This window comes from Chionomys nivalis, chromosome 8 (assembly GCF_950005125.1).
Source record: "Chionomys nivalis chromosome 8, mChiNiv1.1, whole genome shotgun sequence".
NCBI lineage: Eukaryota > Metazoa > Chordata > Mammalia > Rodentia > Cricetidae > Chionomys > Chionomys nivalis.
Window position 1 is genome coordinate 3391177 of NC_080093.1, and position 21445 is coordinate 3412621.

At 40.2% G+C, this 21445-nt stretch overlaps 1 protein-coding gene across 3 annotated transcripts in view; it reads right to left on the minus strand.

Annotated features, from left to right (window-relative positions):
* The window catches only part of Atrnl1 (attractin like 1), a 548573-nt gene that overhangs the window by 337617 nt on the left and 189511 nt on the right, over positions 1-21445 (minus strand). For all 3 annotated transcript variants that reach the window (XM_057777516.1, XM_057777515.1, XM_057777517.1), the window contains exon 26: positions 12560-12638. In XM_057777516.1, the coding sequence (XP_057633499.1) occupies positions 12560-12638 (79 nt within the window). The remainder of the gene's footprint in view (positions 1-12559; positions 12639-21445) is intronic.

Sequence of the window (21445 nt, forward strand, 5' to 3'; positions counted from 1 at the left end):
AATTTACTGGACTATGCATAGAGGAAACTGGGAAGGACAGATAAGAGAGAGGTGTCCATCTGCAGGACCCAGGGAGACAGCTTTCAGAGGATGTGAGCATGTGCAGGAGTTTCCAGTCTCTACTTCAGCTCAATCTAATTTTGAGAGATACGGATGTATTGTTTTGGAAACCAGATTTATTTAAAGTAAAATCTGATAGCTCACGTCAACTGCTTTACAACTCTTAGGAGGAATTATCTGCAACTGTGTCTCGCTCATCCCCTTCCATGTCACCGGGAACAGAGGCTGAATTCAGCCCAGGCTCTGGGGACCTGGTGAGAACCCGCATGAAGCGGCATCAGTGCTGCAGGACGGAGCACATGTGCTCCGTGATCAACAGGCACCGACAGCAGTGCAGCGACGCTTCGTGTTTAAATCTTCAACCGCATGAAAAGCTAGTACACGCATTAGCAAGGCGGCATTCTGCCTTCAGTGGATACGCCTTATGATCTAGCGTCCCATTTCCACTTTATGAAGTTCACTTCCAACAATAAATTTCTGATATTAAAAAAAGATGAGGACAATTAGAACGTATTCTGTTCTGTGTGAAGTTCAATAGTGGATTTAAAATAAAATTTTAAAAAACCACCTTGTAACACCCTTTTCCTTGTGAAATCACACATATGACCGAGATTTAACAGCCTGCACAAAGGATGTGGGCTACTTACTATGTGTGACAATAACCTCTGCCAGCCTGGTTTCTATGCATCCACATTCATAAAAGTTATTCACTGTTATCGTTAACTGCCAGCTTTCGGGACAAAGTCACCTTCAATTGAAATCCACAAACACTTATCTTAAGAAAAATAAAAAGCAATTCTCTGCACAATAATGAGGCATATTAAATATTGTAAGCAATAGATAAAAGGTGGCGGCACTCACCCATCAAGACTGAGACTATCAAGGATTTATAGAGGTGAGACAAAAGGACCACAGACGGTGGGTCTGTTACTCATAATGAACTAATCTCCTGGCCGGAAGTATCTGGGAAATTTATTTTATTTAAAAGCTATGGAACTGTTATTAAAATATTTCTTCATTATTCATTAATGAGCAGGTTATCTGCTAATTGTAGGTCCTAAAAATTAAATGTTTTATGAAAATCAGGAAAAGATGCTCATGCACAGATCTAAGAGGACATATTAATATGTAATTTCAATCAGGATACAATTAAAATTTTAGATTAAAAATAGAAAACATTAGCAGAAACAGTGCAAGTGAAATTAATTCTAATAATTCTCTTTGAATAGGTTGCTAAAATGCATGGTATCACTACAAATAATATTATCAGAAAATACATGCAATTAATATAAAATTTTCTTGACCTACATTATATAGAAGATAAATTTGACTAGGCGAGCTTTAACTTTTCTAGTCTACAGAAAAAAATATATGTTTTCACCTGGGAAAATTATATCAGCATATCTTAAAGATTAATTGGTGCACAGTAGCCCAGGTAGGAAGTACTCTAAGTAAAAAGGCACAATCAAGGTCGCAAAACTTGTGAGTAAAATATCGACATTATTATGCAATAATATGAAATATGAACCCTATAGATAATCAATACCACACATTCTCACATTAAAGCAGACGCTAAGCTCAATCATCACTAAAACGATGAAATCTTTAGGCTTACATCGGTACAACAGAACCATTTTGTGTCTTAAGGGAGTCAGAGGTGCTACTAATTTTGCTATGACCAACTGGTCAAACAGACACTTTCTGACCTGCCGTCTGCAGGACTGGTTTCAGTCCCTAGAACCTGGAATATAATTCACCATTCCGCATTATTACTGTGCTAGTGCCCAGAATTCTTAGCAGTTTCCTGGTTCTGTGCCCATGCCCTCAACCGAGTTACAAACAGCTCTAAATACTAGGCTTCCCGCCCCTAAACTTGATATGCAAAACAGCGAAATACCCAAACAACCAAGCCATTTATAAATACGTTAATGTAAGAAAAACTGTAGTGTTCTCACTACATCGGCATTTTCATTTGTTTCAACTGATAAAGAAAAATAACAACGTAACCCACAGAGGCTATGATTGAGCTTCCTCCCATCTTCCATTTGGACTCTGAATATTCTCAATCGTCTCAACAGCATCATTTAGAAACACAACTGTCCTAAAATAATAGAGAATTTAATTATATTTTGCATTTCAAAGCACTTTCTACATGAAAAACAATTTTGCACAACTTACATGAGTATTCTAAGATAAAAGAATAGCCAAAGGTTATATGTAAATTACTAATTATCTCAAGGAAGCCAACAGATTTACTGCTTACTTTATGTTAGCGCATCTGCCAGGCAAAATAGGATTCTGAACGTAATAATATATTCTCCACTTTCGTGAGATGAATGCTTCACACTGATGATGTAATGGAAATCCTCCGTCTGGGAATGGCAGATTTCTCGTATTTGGAGTAAAAATTTTAGGCCTTTTATGTTTTTGCAAGTTGAAGACAGTTTCAGCTGTGGACAGTGCTACCCTCCACTTCAGGAGGAACTTGAAGACATAGGTTAACGTTTTTACTGAAGAAGTTAAAAAAACTAGATCTTCATGTTTGTGGAAATCAATGCCACTTTATAATAACGAGGCATTTTCAAGAAAAAACATTTGCACCAATACACACTTAATAGAGAACAGTATCATGAAGACGGTCAAAGAAGGTTTCCAAAGATATGACACCTGTTCAGTTTTCCAATTGCACATATTTTGCAAATCTTGACCACTGTAAACTGAATTTTGATGTTCTGGTCATCTGAGCTGTTAGTAAGTGAAGGGCCAGTGATGTAAAATGATTAGAGCCAATCAAATCAAGACAGTAAACTCGACATCTAAAGTCCCAGAGTGGAAGTCCGATGCCTAAGAGGCATAAATCAGTACCATTCTTTAACAACAAAATAAGTCAAAAAAAAAGCTACAGCTAAGTAATATAATGACCTTATCACTATATCTTCTCTCTATACCAACATATAACGTGTGCAAACACTCCTACACGAATACACACTATGTAAAAACAGTCTGTCCGCATGCTAGTGTAAAGTGTGCAAACACTCCTACACGAATACACACTATGTAAAAACAGTCTGTCCGCATGCTAGTGTAAAGTGAGCAAACACTCCTACACGAATACACACTATGTAAAAACAGTCTGTCCGCATGCTAGTGTAAAGTGTGCAAACACTCCTACACGAATACACACTATGTAAAAACAGTCTGTCCGCATGCTAGTGTAAAGCCGTAGGGTTTCAACGTGGCCCCTTGTGTCCTATGTCTTATGTCTGTGCTGATTTGCCTGACTACAGCTATAAATTTTAGTAAGACCCATAAAGTTTTGAAGAGCTACTTCAAAATAAGTATGAGTTTAGAACTATGTCTCCAAATTCTTAAGAAGCTCTATAAAAAACGCCCCAGCCCCGAGTTTGCCATCAGACCGTGTCACGTAGTTATGTCAGAAGGCAACACCCATAAAGCCTACGCAACACATGAGCTGGACTAGCAGGGCAGCAACAATCAGGCTAAAGAGGGCAGGGGAAGCTCGGTAGTAAACTCTACACGAAGAGCTAAGGGCAACTAAGGAGAGCCCTGCCTTCCCCAGTAAGGAACACAACTTCTTATACAACACCAATGGGGGCCTGAAACATGTCTGCAACCATCACCATACAGACGGAGCAGTGTACTTACGTCTTTAGGAACGGCTATGTATATACACATACATGTATGTATATACACATACATGTATGTAACAACTAAAAAGTAGGAGGCCATAAGATTGAAAGAGAACAGGAGCAGTATATGGGAAGGTTTGGGAAGAAGAAAGGGGAAGGAGAAATGATGCAATTATATTATGATCTCAAAATATAAACTAAGAAGTATATGAACTCAACTTCACAATGGCAATAAACAATAGAAATACTGATAACAAAAGGATAAATATTCAATCTTATCAACTCACGTAAACATTTTAGGATGGCAAATAATTTAAAATTACAATAATCTATTTGATTTTAAAGATTAAGGGATAAAATCTGTTAGATGGGAAATAAAGTCTATCATGTTATGTATGTGGGAAAGGAACATATACTGACATGGCTGGTATGTGCATGTAATAATGTTAGAACATAGAGGAAAGTATGCTGACGTGTTTAGTATATGCATGTAATAATGTTAGAAGAGGAACATATGCTGACGTGGCTAGTATATGCATGTAATAATGTTAGAACATATGCTGACGTGGCTAGTATATGCATGTAATAATGTTAGAACATATGCTGACGTGGCTAGTATATGCATGTAATAATGTTAGAACATATGCTGACGTGGCTAGTATATGCATGTAATAATGTTAGAACATATGCTGACGTGGCTAGTATATGCATGTAATAATGTTAGAACAAAGAGGAACGTATGCTGACGTGGCTAGTATGTGCATGTAATAATGTTAGAAAAATAGAACTGATTGGTTAGCTGCGTGGAGAAAATCAAGGGGCTGGATCAGAATGCAATTTTGAATTCTGAAGCTAAAAGATATGTTACTTATTATAATTTATATAAAAACAAGAAAGGGATACAAAATGCTAAATTCATGTTAGCTCATCTGCTAGCAAAATAATGATTCTCCACGTAATAACACACCGTCCATCATCAGAAGGATGCTCCGTTCTGAAAGCAAACTGCCTGTGTTTGCTTCTGATAAAAAGAAAAATTACTTCTAAACATTCTCTCCTATGACTAGAATAAAACTTCATGATACCAATTTGCCAAAGAAATGGGAAACTGTGTCTATAAAAGGGCTCTAAGGGAAAGGATTACTCTCATCCCGAGCTATTCTGAATAAGAAGCTGTCCACCACTGACTCAGCTGTGGAACACACTCAAGCTTGGATGGCTGCACACGGGCAAAGGCAGAGCTGAAGTGTATGTAATTACTTATATAATTTATACAATATAGCTTCGTTTCAAAACTAGAATCGTGAGTTCATTCAACACTGTAAAGAATGCATAACATAAATATAATTAAAGGACATTTCATGGCATTAAATGACAAGGAGTTAAATCAAATTATAATTACAGGAGCCTCAAAGAATTTTAAAAGGAATGAACATGGCACTCTACACCAGAGAAAGCATGTAGGTAAAGGCAGAATGGACTTAGCGCTGTGAAGCCTGGAGATGAGGCGTGTGATCCACAGGAGACACATCATCGACCACGGAGGTTTTCCTTCTGATCGCAGGCTTTCGAACCACTGCTGGTGATGATTTCATGCGCAGTGTTAGGATCTCAGCGTATCAACTGTCTTCATGTTACAAATAATGCGACTGAGTGGCTGTGAAATAACACTATAGAATTTGATATCCGCAGAAAGCAAGCTTATTCTAAATTAAATATGAAATACAGGATTATGAAAACTTTATCCTAGCATGCAAATTACTTAGTCCTGGACAACCCATAATCAGTCTGGATAAGACCACCATACTAGAAGCATTTTCCCTTCTGTTAGAACCAGATGGATAGACTGTGAACATTCACAAGTGGAAACATTTAACTTATGAAATAAACCACCCATAAAGTCTGTGCTGGGCTAAGTACACACACCGATGGACCAGTATGGTCCATGAAGGAGGATGCTCAACACATGTGTGAGAATTTATCTCACGTCAGCTTTAAGACTGTGGTCAAATTCTTTGTTTAAGCATCAATTTAGAAAACACAGATGGAGTTAATACAGAACACTGAAATATGGATAAAGTTAATACAGACAACTGGAACATGGATGGAGTTTAAACAGGGCACTGGAACACGGATGGAGTTAATACAGGGCACTGGAACACGGATGGAGTTAATACAGGACACTGGAACACGGATGGAGTTAATACAGGACACTGGAACACGGATGGAGTTAATACAGGACACTGGAACACGGATGGAGTTAATACAGGACACTGGAACACGGATGGAGTTAATACAGGGCACTGGAACACGGATGGAGTTAATACAGGGCACTGGAACACGGATGGAGTTAATACAGGGCACTGGAACACGGATGGAGTTAATACAGGACACTGGAACACGGATGGAGTTAATACAGGAAAATGGAACATGGATGGAGTTAATACAGGACACTGGAACACGGATGGAGTTAATACAGGACACTGGAACACGGATGGAGTTAATGCAGGAAAATGGAACACGGATGGAGTTGATGCAGGATACTGGGATATGGACGAAGTTAATACAGACAGCTGGAACACGGATTAACTTAATACAGAACACTGGAGGCATGATGACTTTGATAGTCAAACTTTTATTATGTCAACTCCAATGTGAAAACAAAAACTCTTTTCATATATCTATATAATAATTCATGCAATATATTACAATACAAGAACACTTTACTGGCATAAAAATGAATACAGCTTAGGAATATATATGTATAGATACACATGTATTCAACAACAGTTAATGAAAAATAGAGGCCACGGATTTGAAAGAGAACACGGAAGAGAACAGGATGTCTTGGTGGGAGAAATGTAACCATACTACAATCTCAAAATTTAAAGAAAACTTAAAAATAATAAACAAACACACAACAGTTTCAAGTCTGCTTTGTTATAATGCCTAAAAATCATCCATGGACGGCACCAACCACAGAAAGCTGGGCTCTTCCCCTAAATCAAATATCACAAAAATGCACCGCAAACTCGCCCACATTACAATGTGCTGGGGGCAGTTTTTCAACTGAGGTTTCCTCTACCAAAGCGAATCTGCCTGTGTCAAGTTGATATAAAACTAGGGACACAGGTGCTGCTGTCCATTAGTCCCCATGCTCTGAGTTCCATTTCTGGATCCCAGAAAAGGTGAAGGAGAGGAAAAAGCTCCACGAAGCTCTTCTCTTGCCTCAGTCCACGGGCCACGCCACACAAACACGCCAGCACGCATGTTCACGTGTACGCATGCACATAGATACTCACACAAACAAAACAGCAATATTTTAAAAACTAAAGAAACCACTGTTGAGAAGAGATTCCAAAAAAGAAAACAATGGAAGATGTAGGAGTTTCTTCTCATGACAGTAACACATAATTCCGTGTCTATTATTCTTTATATCACACACAGACAACAAACATAACTGATACTTACTAAAGCCTGATAGGTTTAAAAGGATGCACCAGATGAACAGCAGGCAATGGTGAACTCTAAAGCAACCCTTCAAAAGCTGGCTCTACCCACCCTTGACACTTTGTAACAAATTTTAACCTCTCTCAACTCCGGTGTGATACAAGTGAGGAGCTTGCATAACCACTGCTGGTGAGATGACAGTTCCCATGCAGGTGGCATTGCACCCATGAATGTAAACGGTATTATCTCGGTCAGTGACATTATGTGAAATAAATCCTCTTCAACTACTCAAAACTGATTTATGAAAACATAGATTATTAAGTTTAAAATTTTTAGAAGAACATGAAGTAATTTAATTTGTTTCTATTTTCTTTGTATAAGTGTGAATTTTATATGATTAAGTCAATCTTTAAATGATCTTATGAAAGACCTTTCAATAAATATAGAATGAACATTCTCGGTGGTGAGGGAGCACTGTGCTGGAGCTAAGCAAGCATTACTGTCTTCCTCAAGTTACATCAAATAAGGATTGATCATGTCTTCATATTACGGAACCCACAGTGCATTCCCACTGCAACAAACGGATGCTTACGGTACATTATAAATAGTCAATTACAAACCAAACCTGCCTACATGTAGGTTATGTTTGGAGTTTGTTATATAGTTGATTGAGCTTGGATTCTGGAATCTAACGGGCCCCATTTTGAACTATAGCTTGTTCAGCTAGCAAGCAATCCCCTCTAGAATCCATAAGCAGGAAAAAGGAAACTCTGCATCTCTTAGGCCAAGGGTTAAATACTATTTTTGATGAAAATCCGGAGTCATCTAAACTTTTAGGTTCTCTTTCTTGGCTCTGACGTAAGCATTTGTCTGTGACTGGCAGTGCCCATATCTACACATAGTGCCATTCCCATGAGCACAAGCTATCAGAAGGGATTGCTCAGATGTCCCAGATAAAGAAAGATTTAAGATGTTCAACTTTCTGAGGCTAGGATGTGGTCTGACTGATTTGCTTCTGTTTTCTGAGTAGACTTGGAACACTACTTCAGAAAGTTACGGGAAGAAAGAACAGCACATTTCATGTTAGCACACCTGCACATCATTCTGTTTCAGCTACATACAACTCAAAGTAAGACGGCAGAACATACTTCAAGAATCTTTTGAAATAATATGAAATTGTCTTCATAGGCAAAAGTTTTCTATTAATGTCTTTGAATGAATTCACTTTGAAGAACTAGGCAGTTAAATATCTGTAGAATATATTATTTAAAATCTAATTACCATATTGAAGAACTGTTCTTTAAATCGGGAGGGTAATATACATAGTTCACATGGGTAAGATACATAGTTCACGTGGGTAATATACATAGTTCGTGTGGGTAAGATACATAGTTCATGTGTTCTACTTGCTCCCAAGCACACCCCACCCTTGCTTTAAACACAAATCACACCTTACACGGGAGCACCGTGTCTGCTCTCTCACTCTGATCACACCTTACACGGGAGCACCGTGTCTGCTCTCTCACTCTGATCACACCTTACACGGGAGCACCGTGTCTGCTCTCTCACTCTGATCACACCTTACACGGGAGCACCGTGTCTACTCTCTCACTCTGATCACACCTTACACGGGAGCACCGTGTCTGCTCTCTCACTCTGATCACACCTTACACGGGAGCACCGTGTCTGCTCTCTCACTCTGATCACACCTTACACGGGAGCACCGTGTCTGCTCTCTCACTCTGATCACACCTTACACGGGAGCACCGTGTCTGCTCTCTCACTCTGATCACACCTTACACGGGAGCACCGTGTCTGCTCTCTCACTCTGATCACACCTTACACGGGAGCACTGTGTCTGCTCTCTCTCTCTGAGCCCGGATGTTAGAGGGGCAGTCTCTTCTCTGCGCCAGAGTGAACATTTGTATCAAAGTTTGAAAACCACAACAGTGATCAACCTGCCAAGACATCCCCAATAAAATGGACAGAGAGTCCATTCAAAAGGGGGAACTCCACGCCTGATACTGTAGAGTTAGCTAAGAACTCAACCTGAAGATGCCAGAGACACCAGAAGAGAATCTACTATGGTCATTTTCCTAAATTAGCATAGCCACCAACTGTATCTGAATACTTTCCTTCTATCCACAGTTACGAGTAATATTAAGCCCCCATCAGAGTTCTTTCTGCAGATGACAGGGGCTACTACGGAGATCCACAAAGGTCAAAGAAGTAGCCATAAAGTGCTCGGCCTAAATCCAGCCATTTCAAGCATACACCCTACAACTAAAGTTCAGGAAACATCCAGGGGTGTTTTGAGAGCCAGAGGACAAGGGTGACTTCTGCAGGCAGCTTCTTCTAGACATGGCAGCGTGCCTCACCTATGAACTCTCAACAAGATGGCTGCTTGCATGAAACCACTCCAGGAGACAGGACCAAGTGGATGGATAAAAATTCCTCAAAGTCCCACACCTCAATGAAGGGCTCTACATAGCCAGTGGCTGCTGAAGGAGGAGGAGCTATCTACAAGGAAAGGCCCGATAGGTTTCCCAGTCCTAGCTCATCAGCCCCAAGCACATGAACATACAGGCAACATTAACTGCATTCAGTAGGATGTGTGTGTGCATCTAACCCAGGAAGAGCTGGGGTGGGGGTGGGTGGGAAGGATTTGAATACCATGAACTCATTTACGAAACTCCCAGTTAAGTTCATGATTTTAAACTTTACACAAAGAATAAAAATTGGGGGGAATGAAGACATAAGCATGTATATCCAATACATTTGTTTCAGATACTTGCCTGAATATATAACATGCAAGGTTTTATGATTAATCACATAATATTTACTCAGGGAGAGTCACTCTCACTGGCAATTACTTAATCTACCTAAATAATTGGGCCTAAACAATGACAGTGCCCAACCATGTCTAAAAACTATAATTTCAGGAAATATTTTTCATATTATAAATATAATATATAATATATTTGCTTTATTTTGAGACAGGGCTTCTCTGTGTAGCTTTGGAGCCTGTCCTGGAACTTGCTAGTAGACCCGGCTGGCCTCGAACTCACAGAGATCCTCTTGCCAGCACCTCCTAAGTACTGGAATTAAAGGCTTGAGCCAATATCGCCGGCATATTTTGTATTTTATTTAAAACCATTGCAAATGTTTGCATAGTAATTCTACATACATTTATCCAACCTAACCTCCACATTCCTAATTCACTGGCATTACTAGTGTCATTTCCAAGAAGCTTTTCATCGATCATACCTCACCCTAGGCGAAACACAATAACCCAGGAGTTTACCAAGTATAATGTGCTTATATGGAATGTGCTGGATGTGGTTTAAAGATGGAGAATTTTTCTCAAAACTTTAGCCCATGACACGTCTGCTGTTAGCAGTATTTATCAATCAGTCTGAAATACAGCAAGAAAAACAGTGAACTCCGAAGCTCCCAGACTTACACTTAAGTTTCAGTTGATCATTTTCAGTCACAGATTAAGACTGATTCAATAAATCCAAATCAGATCTTATGCGTCAGGACTCCAAGAGGTATGGTTAGGTTCACAGGACAGCTCTTTATGTCAGGCAACTTAGCTGATTTTTTATCTTACTTATTTTTAAGCATGAGAGGAGCACAATATTCTAGAAAAGTTGTTGAATAATGTGATTAAATTCTATATTAATATTTTTGAAAATCTGAACTGGAAATTTAACTGAATTTATAAGGGAAATAATGCTGCTACAAGAAATTAATGCAGCATTTAAAGACTCATGGATAATATGGAGTTAAATGAAAGTGAGGCTCCCTTGCTAATGAATGTGGATTTTGCTGTAAAGATACAGTTCAAGTAAATCATTCAAGACATGCAAAAATAAGTTTCCAAGTAGAAAATACTTCACTTCTTTTAACTATTAATATAGTCACAGTACTTTTACTTGTCAAGTATATGATTATAAGAAAAAATTAAAACATCTTGATTTGTCTCTGTCTTATGAAAAGTAAGAAAATTTTAAACTCAGGGTTGGACGGCTCAGTGGTTGGGAGCACTTGCTATTCTTCTTGGACATAGGTTCAATCCCCAGGACCCACAGGGCAGTTCACAGCCATCTGGAAGTTCAGTATGGCTGACACACCCTGCTCTGGCCTGGACACCAGGCATCCACGTGGTGCAGAGACACACAGGCAGGCTAAACACTCACACCCCAATATTACAAGGAAGCCGCTCAGAACAGCAACCCATGGAGCCATGTTTCAGCACACATCCGGTGTAAACAGATGTTTGTTCTAATGGAATGACTAGTAACCTAGCATGCATCCTTGAAGCTAAGTGTTTTCAACACTTGTATAAAGAGCATAACCAGTGTTAATGCTTCACTTTCCAGTGTGTTGACTTCCACGCACCCATGAACCAGTATCCCCTTCTTATTCCATTTCATTAGCATAGTCCAAAAGAAAGGTTTTATATTATGTGGAGGGTAAGTTACCAGGGAAGCCAAGTAGAAGAGGTAATAACAAAACTGAAGTCTTGGTAGGTTTTTAGAGCCCTTGAACTCTTAGGTGTCTTATTCAATAGGAGTAATAATCATAGGTGTCTGATATTAAAATTATATTATTAAAAAGTATAGTCAGGTTTAAGAGACCCAAAGTTTCAAATAATAAGAAGCAAGTGCTCTGTGGTAGACCCAATGCATGCCTTTTCAAGTCATTCCCATTTTAAATGCCCCTTCTACTTAGAAAAGCACAACTTTATAAGACAAGCACAAGAATTTTAAGTTTAAAAAAAAATCACTGCAGAAAAACTAGCATTCTGTCCATCAGAGCTGACCCCGAATCGTAAGGAGAATTAGCAGCTCAGTGTATGAGAGCATCATCATGTAGACAAGAGGAATGAGGCCTTGCTCTTCTGGCACATAGCAGTCTCGGTCAGCGCTGTTAGGACAGGCAAAGCAACACAAGACTGCCTCTGCTCACATCCTGTCTGAAGTACAATTATCATGAGCACATGGAATGACCTAAACAATTATAGTTGTCAACTCTGAATTTCTTTTTTGGTTCGTTTGTTTTCTGTTTTATTTTGTTTTTCAAAACAGAGTTTCTCTGTGTAACAGCACTGGCAGAGTTTCTCTGTGTAACAGCACTGGCTGTCCTGGAACTAGCTCTGTAGACCAGGCTGGCCTCGAACTCACAGAGATCCGCCTGCCTCTGCCTCCCAAGTGCTGAGATTAAAGGCGTGCGCCACCACTGCCCAGCTCAACTGTGGAATTTTATAAACAGAAGCGTCCAATGTTAACGTATAAATGCCTTGGTAACTCTGTACTTGAAAGAGCATATGCATGAATTAGCCGGGATCCACGGCTGCTCAAACCCTCACAGAGATTAGGTAATGGGACCTCTACCTCTCTCCGTCGGGAAGCCCAGCAAGTCTGTTTGATCTTCCAAACCACAGCAGCCACCAGCAGCAAGGATAAAAAGCAACTAGAAAATAAAGCACAGATAAATGTGTTCAAAATACACTTGAAATATGCAGTAAAGAAAAATAACATAAGGTAGATTAAAAATATAGAGGAAAACATGTCATGATAAATATTTCCTAAAAGAATTTCTTCATCATCAACTTACTTGTTTCTTTTTTAACTGAATTTTTTTTTTCCTGGTTTGTATACCAATAAGATCATTCAGGATAATAATGATTAGTATGTATCTACCATACCACATTTTAGAGGACACATTCTGTAAACTGTTTCAACTAAACTTTCCTGTACTTTAGCTAAATGTTCTTTACCCTATAAACAGACTCATTCCTCATTCGACAACAGGAACTATTCATTCTCTGAAATCTCTTAGGTAATTTTGTTTTCTTTCATCCTTTTTGAGCCATTTTAAATCAACAAATGTTGATTACATTCTAGATTCCTTCTTTAAATTAGGGATAACCCTTCAAGTTCAGTTTACGAGGCTTCCAGGATGGCCTGAGCAAAGTGCTTGCTGTCACCCTGATGACCCAAGTTTGATTTCTGAAACCCTCCTGATGGAAGACAAAAACCCACTCTTGGGGGCTGTCGCCTGGGGCCACATGTAACTGCGGCATGCAAGCATCCCCTCCCACAAAGTAAAAACGAACAAGTGGTCATTTTTTAAAACTAATACATCGGTGTGAATAATGAACTTCTCTGCTTCTCAAAACCAGACTTCTGGTCTGGGCACAGAGCTTGGTGGGAAGACATTTTTCCTCATTAGTGTACGACCCTGTGCTTAGCCACAGTACTGGCAGAGACGACGGGGGGGGGGGGGGTTGATGGAGACAAACAGGGGATTGAGTTTGCAAATCTGTATCCTTAGTACTGTCAAAATTACAGCATCTTATCATTAAAACGGATTTAAGAGATTATTTAGTTCAAAATCCTGTCTAGAAAAGAAATCCCTGGTAAACTCTGAGAGTGACTAAGTATGCAATTTACCTAATTAAACAATCATCTGGGAATTGCTAACTCACAAGTCAGTGCTTTCCACATTTCCTTAACTCCTAGGATGAAAATAGAATCATTTCGGCCACTTCACACCAATTCCGTTCTGAGTAAGTCTGAATCAGTGCTACATTCTGAAACATCTTAGGTATCTGAAAAAGCCTCCGCGGCGCCCTCGGGCTGAGCAGCTCCCCACCAGGTGTGGTTTACCTTAAACAGGCATGTTTAATGTCCAGGGGCATTTTATTGTCATGATTTGGCTGGCACTGTGGGATGCTGCTTAACAACTTAAAATATACAACACACATACATACATACACGCACATACACACATACATACACACACATACATACATACACATACATACATACACACACATACACACATACACACACATGCATACACACACATACATACATACACACACCACACACACACAATTTTATATTCAGACTGCCAAAGTTGTCTAAATTGAGAAGTTCTGTCTGCATCTCAGTTATTTCCATAGAAACCATATTTCTCATGCTAATCTCAGGTTAGTAGCGTAAATGTTATTAATAGTGCTGAAAATTGGTACTTTAGAGTCTGAGGGTCCATTTTAATTTCAAAATATCATTATGTCCTTAAATTTTTAACACAAAAGACACAAAATTGCCATTCCAAACTCAGACTAAAATGACTGCCATGGAGAGGCAATAGTACCAAGCGCTGTGAGGGGTCACTCTATGACCCCAAGACTCTGAGGGCCTCTGTGCAATCCCTACGCTTGCTAGAGATGGCGCTCGGAAGTATGATGAGCGCAGCTGAGTTTTATGCTCACCTGTGTTAACGGAAAAGCTATTTTCCCTCTGACATTTTTACTCCAGTTAAATGGGATTTTGTTTTGTTTTTGTGGTTTTTCGAGACGGGTTTTGCTTTAGCTATGGAGCCTGTCCTGGAACTAGCTCTTGCAGACCAGGCTGGCCTCGAACTCACAGAGATCCGCCTGCCTCTGCCTCCTGAGTGCTGGGATTAAAGGCGTGCGCCACCATCGCCCAGCTGCAGTTAAATGTAAAAGGCAATCTTATCATCCTTTATAATTAATCTGACCCTAGCTTGTTATTTGTGTCCTTAAGAACAATTGCAGTAGATGACGGCTTCCGTACAAGAAGTCATTTACGTTAGACGTAACCTGAATACTACAGTCATTTACGTTAGACGTAACCTGAATACTACAGTCATTTACGTTAGACGTAACCTGAATACTACAGTCATTTACGTTAGACGTAACCTGAATACTACAGTCATTTATGTTAGACGTAACCTGAATACTACAGTCATTTATGTTAGACATAACCTGAATACTACGGTGTGTCTCACTTGTCATTCTGCGCAGTCACAGTGTTTGTACCACAAGAGTGCAGGACAAGATGACTGGAGATGGAGATGGCGGACTCCTCCTAGATCTAAAACACCTTCTCACTCAAATTCCTTGACTCACATAAACAGAACAACATGAAACATGAAGCCTTTATAACCACTTTCTGTGGAGGAAGTGTGTGGAATGAGAGGCTTATGCCCAACAGTCGCCCTAGAACTCCTGCCGGGCAGCAGTCAGAGGGAAGGCATGGCACTGGCCTTTGGTGACACATCCTGGAGCCATAATCAGAATTTACAGTTCCTAAATTCTCTGGGAAGCACCAAGGGCAGGGCTGTGCATGGTAATTCTGTCCATTCCACTTTGCAAGAAGAGAAGTAAACGCTGATTGTGTTAATTCAGCGAAATCTATTGCTCTTTACATTAGCTTCTCCTATGGATAAACCGAAGGGTTCACTGGGCAGCATCAAACATCTGTGCCCTTGGATTTATTCTCACCACTATTTCTACACAGGAGGAAAATCAGCTTTGGCAACTTTCTCTGAGATTTCTTCCTCATAAAATGGCTTCTGTAAATTCTGGTATAGGTGCCGAGGAGACCAGAGACAGGGACTTTCAAGAAAAGAGAGAAGAAAGGAGGAGAAGAGGGACAGAGAATGGAGTGGAGAGGAAGAACACAGAAAGGGAGGGAAGTGAAGGAAAGGGAAGACAGGGAAGGGTGAGCAGGGCAGAGTAAGAGAAGAGAGAAAAATATGTGGTTCTATAGCACCAGAATTCTCAGGGGTTCAACACGACTATGTAATGAACGCAGTAGTAACAGAAATAACAAAAAAGAAGTCAACTAGATGTGAGAAGAAAACTTAGGGACAGATACTGCAATAATTCAAACATAACCTGTACACAGTGACTATTTTTACAACATTCCTAATACAAAGCATGGAATATTCAGTAATATCATCTAGGGAACTCGCTCTCAACCTTCCTAATGTGTCGACCCTTTAATACAGTTCGCCATGTTGTGGTGACCCTCAACTATGAAATTATTTTCATTCCTACCTCATTAACTCATTTGCTATGAATTGCAATGTGCTGATGAAATTCCTTCAGTCAGTAGCCATTAAGAGGCCACGCCCAAGTGGGCTGGTGTGTGCACCATAGTACTATTAGACAATGCTCTTGTACCCTGTAAAGAATTGTCACTTCTATTAATTTAATAAAATGCTGACTGACCAGTAGCCAGGCAGGACGTATAGGCGGGGTAACCAGAACAGGAGAATTCTGGGAAGAGAAAAGGCTCAGTCTGCAGCTGTCATCCAGACCAAGAGGAAGAACGAAGAGAATGCCTTACTGATAAAAGGTACTAAGCCATGTGACTAACACAAACAAGAATTATGGACTAATTTAAGATGTAAGAATTAGTTAATAAGAAGCCTGAGCTACTAGGCCAAACAGTTTATAATTAATGTAGGCCTCTGTGTGTTTCTTTGGGAATGAATATCTGCGGGACCGGATGGGGCAGAAACTACTGCCAACAGCAATGCAATATCTGACAGTCAGGAATTCTGATATGCAAACCCTGTGGGGGTCATGATCCACAGGTTGAGAACTGCTGATCTAGCTAGAAGCACACATCACAGTATGACATGGGTCTGTACTGAAATCAGGGTCAGGGACGAAAAGGGAACTCTGGTGCAACAAAAGAGAAATAATATTATCAATGATTTATAGAGACAGCTTAACTGAATATAAGCAATAGATATTACATATTTAAAAATTAGTTTGCATATATTATTCTTGTATTTTACTGGAAAACCTTGGAAAGTAGTACAGTGTTAAAATACTGGACTTTGCTGTTTTGTTTTGGTTCGGTATTTGTTTTGTTTTCTTTTGTTTTGGTCTTGATTTTTCGAGACAGGGTTCCTCTGTGGTTTTGGAGCCTGTCCTGGAACTAGCTCTTGTAGACAAGGCTGGCTTTGAACTCACAGAGATCTGCCTGCCTCTGCCTCCCAAGTACTGGGATTAAGGGCGTGCACCACCACCGCCTGGCTCTTTGTTGTATTTTTAAAATAAATTCCTTTAATAACCAACATCCCAAAACATAGCTTCTAATGACTTGTCAATTCCCTCGCACCCAAGGATTTTACTCTCACCAACTGAAATGTTAACAAAGCAAACCAACTCAAAATTGGGAAATGTGAGATGGACGAGAAAGGATCTGGGTTTGCCAATTTGCCCATCTGCTCAAAGCTGAAGATTAAATGAGCCACATGGGTCCCTGGGGAAACAATACATTGACTGTAAACCTGCACAGCACACTAGCATGTAAGGAGGGTGACTGCAGGCAGAGAAAGTCTGGCCTGGAAGTGAAGGCTCCAGAACCCCAGCTTCTAAGTGTTGGCCTGCTCCCCTTTACAGCCTCACACAGTGCCGAGAAGACACGGGTGCACTAACAACATTGCAGAAAATTACCTTCAGCCCGTGTAGGTAAGATATACAAAACATATGAACCTTTTGTTTAGAAGTGGGTTGCATAACCAAGCTATCTCATTACATATGAAAGTATTTCATAATGGAGTGGAAGGGGGGGGGTCTCGAGCATTTTCAATAGGGATAATTAATTACCCTGTACACTTAGGATGCTCTACCAGTCAGATCATTTCAAATACAAGTAATAGAAAATCTAACCGAAACTAGCATACACGAGTCTGAAACACACTTGCCAGTATGAATGCATCTATATAGACAACAGGAGACCATGAGATTGGTCCCATTAAGTCCCACACTCCTGAGGTAGAGAGGAGCTCACAGCTGTGTCTATCACCAAGATTACATAGGCAGTTAAAAGATGCTAGGGAGAGGGGCTCTTGGAGCCAGGCACCTACCCCAGCTTATGTGAGTGGTTCACGGTGACTGAACGAGTTTTCCTCAGAAGTTCCCATGCTCCTGTAAGCAACCCCAAATAAACTCACTGATTTGCCAGGGCAAAACTGGGGGCATCATGACTGGGGCCGTTACTGCTGCCCTATCGCAGTTGAAGGAACATTTGTTGATACTCCTGAAATGTTAGTATCAAAGCCCAACTATATTCCATAAAGTAGGAACTCCAGCAGAAGGTCAGTGTCTGTCCCAGTTCGTTTTCTGTTGATGAACGTCATGACCAAAAGTAACTTGGGGAAGAAAGGGTTTACCAGGTTTATAGGTTACAGCCCAACATCGAGCGAAGTCCAAGCAGAAACCTGGAGGCAGGAAATAAAGCAAAGACCATGAGGGAACACAACCTACTGGCCTGCTTAGCTGCCTTTGTTATATAACTCAGGCCTGCCTGCCTGGGATGAAACACTCAAGGTGAGATGGCTCCTGCTGTATCAATTAGCAATTAAAACACTGTTTCAAAGAGGTGGCCACAAGCCAATCTGAAGAAGGTAATTCCTCAACTGAGTTCCTTCTTCCCAGGTATGTCTAGGTTCACACAAAGTTCACAGAAACTTATGATCTCATAAGAAAAGAAACCAGAGAACTCACATACCCTCTGCCTTGCACAGTGTGAAAGAAAAGCCAAGAAGTTAAGAACAAGGAACCGGCCATTTGCCCTCTCATTGAAGGTCCTTATCAGAGACCAAGAGTGCTGGCACCAGGACCATTCAGCCTTCAGATCTGTGAGGCAATGCATCTCCGTCCTTCAGGACACCCAGACTGCTGTGGGTTAAGGCAGATGAAGTCCAAATGTTCTGATCTCGGATATATACAGACAGACAGACAGGCAGGCAGAAAGATAGATGATAGGTAGATAGATGATAGGAATGTCTGATTTCGGATACAGACAGACAGATGATAGGCAGACAGATGATAGGAATGTCTGATTTCGGTTATACACAGACAGACAGATGATAGGTAGACAGATGATAGGAATGTCTGATTTCAGATAAACACAGACAGACAGACAGATGATAGGTAGATAGATGATAGGAATGTCTAATTTCGGATGCAGATAGACAGACAGATAGATGATAGGTAGAAGAATGATAGGAATGTCTGATTTCAGATATACACAAACAGACAGATGATAGGTAGACAGATGATAGGAATGTCTAATTTCCGATGCAGACAGACAGACAGATGATAGGTAGACAGATGATAGGAATGTCTGATTTCAGATAAACACAGACAGACAGACAGATGATAGGTAGACAGATGATAGGAATGTCTAATTTCGGATGCAGATAGACAGACAGACAGATGATAGGTAGACAGATCAGAGGAATGCCTGGAATATACATTTTGCTGTAAGTCAACTTTAATCTCAGACTTTTTTGTCATTTTAAGAACCAATTCCAATGCCACAGCACCTTCTCTCACACTTTGGCAGGTATACCCACTCCTATTAACCATTAAAGATGTACTAAGGAGCTTTAGTCCTCCATGAAGCTCATGAGGGGCCGATCTCACTCAAATCAAATGGTTGCCATATAGTCACGTTGACAGAATAAATTAAGAATGGGCAAGAACCCATACAACACAGTAAACTCCTTTAAAATTCACGAAGAAATACAGCTAACTCTCCCAGAACATGAGAGATTTTCACATCCACAGAGCATGTGGACACGTGCGCACTTTGAAGACCCGCCTGGCCGAGGATTAGGAAGGCTAACGTGGAGAACAGTATTCCTTGATGCGTCTGGACTGCAACTAATCCGGGTGATATCTAATAAACTCAAACTTGTGACACAGATCAATGGACATGGTGTTTCTGCTGTACTGGGTTGGTTTAGAATTACATCGCTTGATAAAAGTCAGATAAAAGCTTTGGTCAAAGAATTCCTTTGGCATTTTAAAGCAAATACATGTTCTTTTTCAAATCGTCTATAATCCAATGTTCTGTAACATAAAAAGAGAAATAAAAAGTATACAGCTATCAAATTACCAGACAATACGCCCATGTAACAACCACCCACATGGATGAACAGGTGAACCCATTCTCAACTACTCAAATCAGCCTGATTTAATTGCAAAGCTTAGTTTCCCATTTCTGGACTTTATCCAATGGAATCCGAAAGTCTTTATTCTTTTTTATTCAGTTTCCATCACACAACATTCTGTTGTCCACACTGCTCCTGTGACATTACTTTGTTCCTTTTCATGTTCCTACACTATTACATAGCACAGTCTTATTTTTCCTTTCTACCCTTTCTGAGCATTTTGGGATATTTCCACCTGAGGCTACAGAAGACATCCTTCCTTAAATGTGTCATTTGTTTGAGGTCATTCAGACAGCACACTTGACTACAGCATCACAATGCAACATCTCAGTATTTCCATGGTGCTTCTAGGTGATAGAACCATAGTCATGTGTGGGTGATGGTAACCACTGTCATGTGTGGGTTGTGGTTACCGCTGTCGTGTGTGTGATGACAACCACTGTCATGACTACAGTCAGTGGGTGATGGTAACCACTGTTATGTGTGGGCGATGACAACCACTCTCATGACCACTGTCATGTGTGGGCGATGGGAACCACTGTCATGTGTGGGTTGTGGTTACCGCTGTCATGTGTGTGATGACAACCACTCTCATGACCACAGTCATGTGTGGGTGATGGTAACCACTGTCATGTGTGGGCAATGGTAACCGCTGTCATGTGTGTGTGATGACAACCACAGTCATGTATGGGCGGTGGTAACCGCTGTCATGTGTGTGTGATGACAACCACAGTCATGTATGGGCGGTGGTAACCGCTGTCATGTGTGGGTGATGGTACTCATGTTCATGTTGAAGCTGTAATATTTTAGGCCAGAGGAGACTCCTGGGGAAACTGGTGACCCTCCAATCAGTTCACTCATATTTCAAAGTCTGGTCGTCCTCTCTGCTCTGCCTACTGACCTCCAATAGTATAGTTTACAGCCATGGAGGAGGCTAACAAATCCTGACACTGAAGTTCAGTGGTGGTGGCGGGGTGCTCAGAAAGGTTTCCTGAGACAGAGGCTCATACGTGTTGAAAGGCCAGTCTTTCAAAAAGTCGGGCTATAAGAAATTAAAAGCTACATAAAAAATAATGATCTTTAGCTAAATTGTAATAAAAAACAACAACAACAAAAATGGCTGTCAAAGAACATAACCCTAAATATACAAAATAAAAATATAAAACCCTTAGAAACCTTGAGCTGGAAGGAACTTTTGTTCTTTTTTTGTAGTGATATTTCATTTGTATTTTATTTTTTATTACTTCATAAATAATACCAATCGAATCTTTTGTTCTAACACTAAAAAAAATTTTAAAAACACACCTTTAATCCTAGCAGTAGGCAAGCAGAGGATGGTAGATCCATGAGTTCGAGGCCAGCCTGTCTACAAGAGCTAGTTCCAGGACAGGCTCTAAAGCTACAGAGAAACCCTGTCTCGAAAACCAGGAAAGAAAATAGTATAAAAGGCAATCCAAAGACAGAAATCTTTGCAGATAATATAC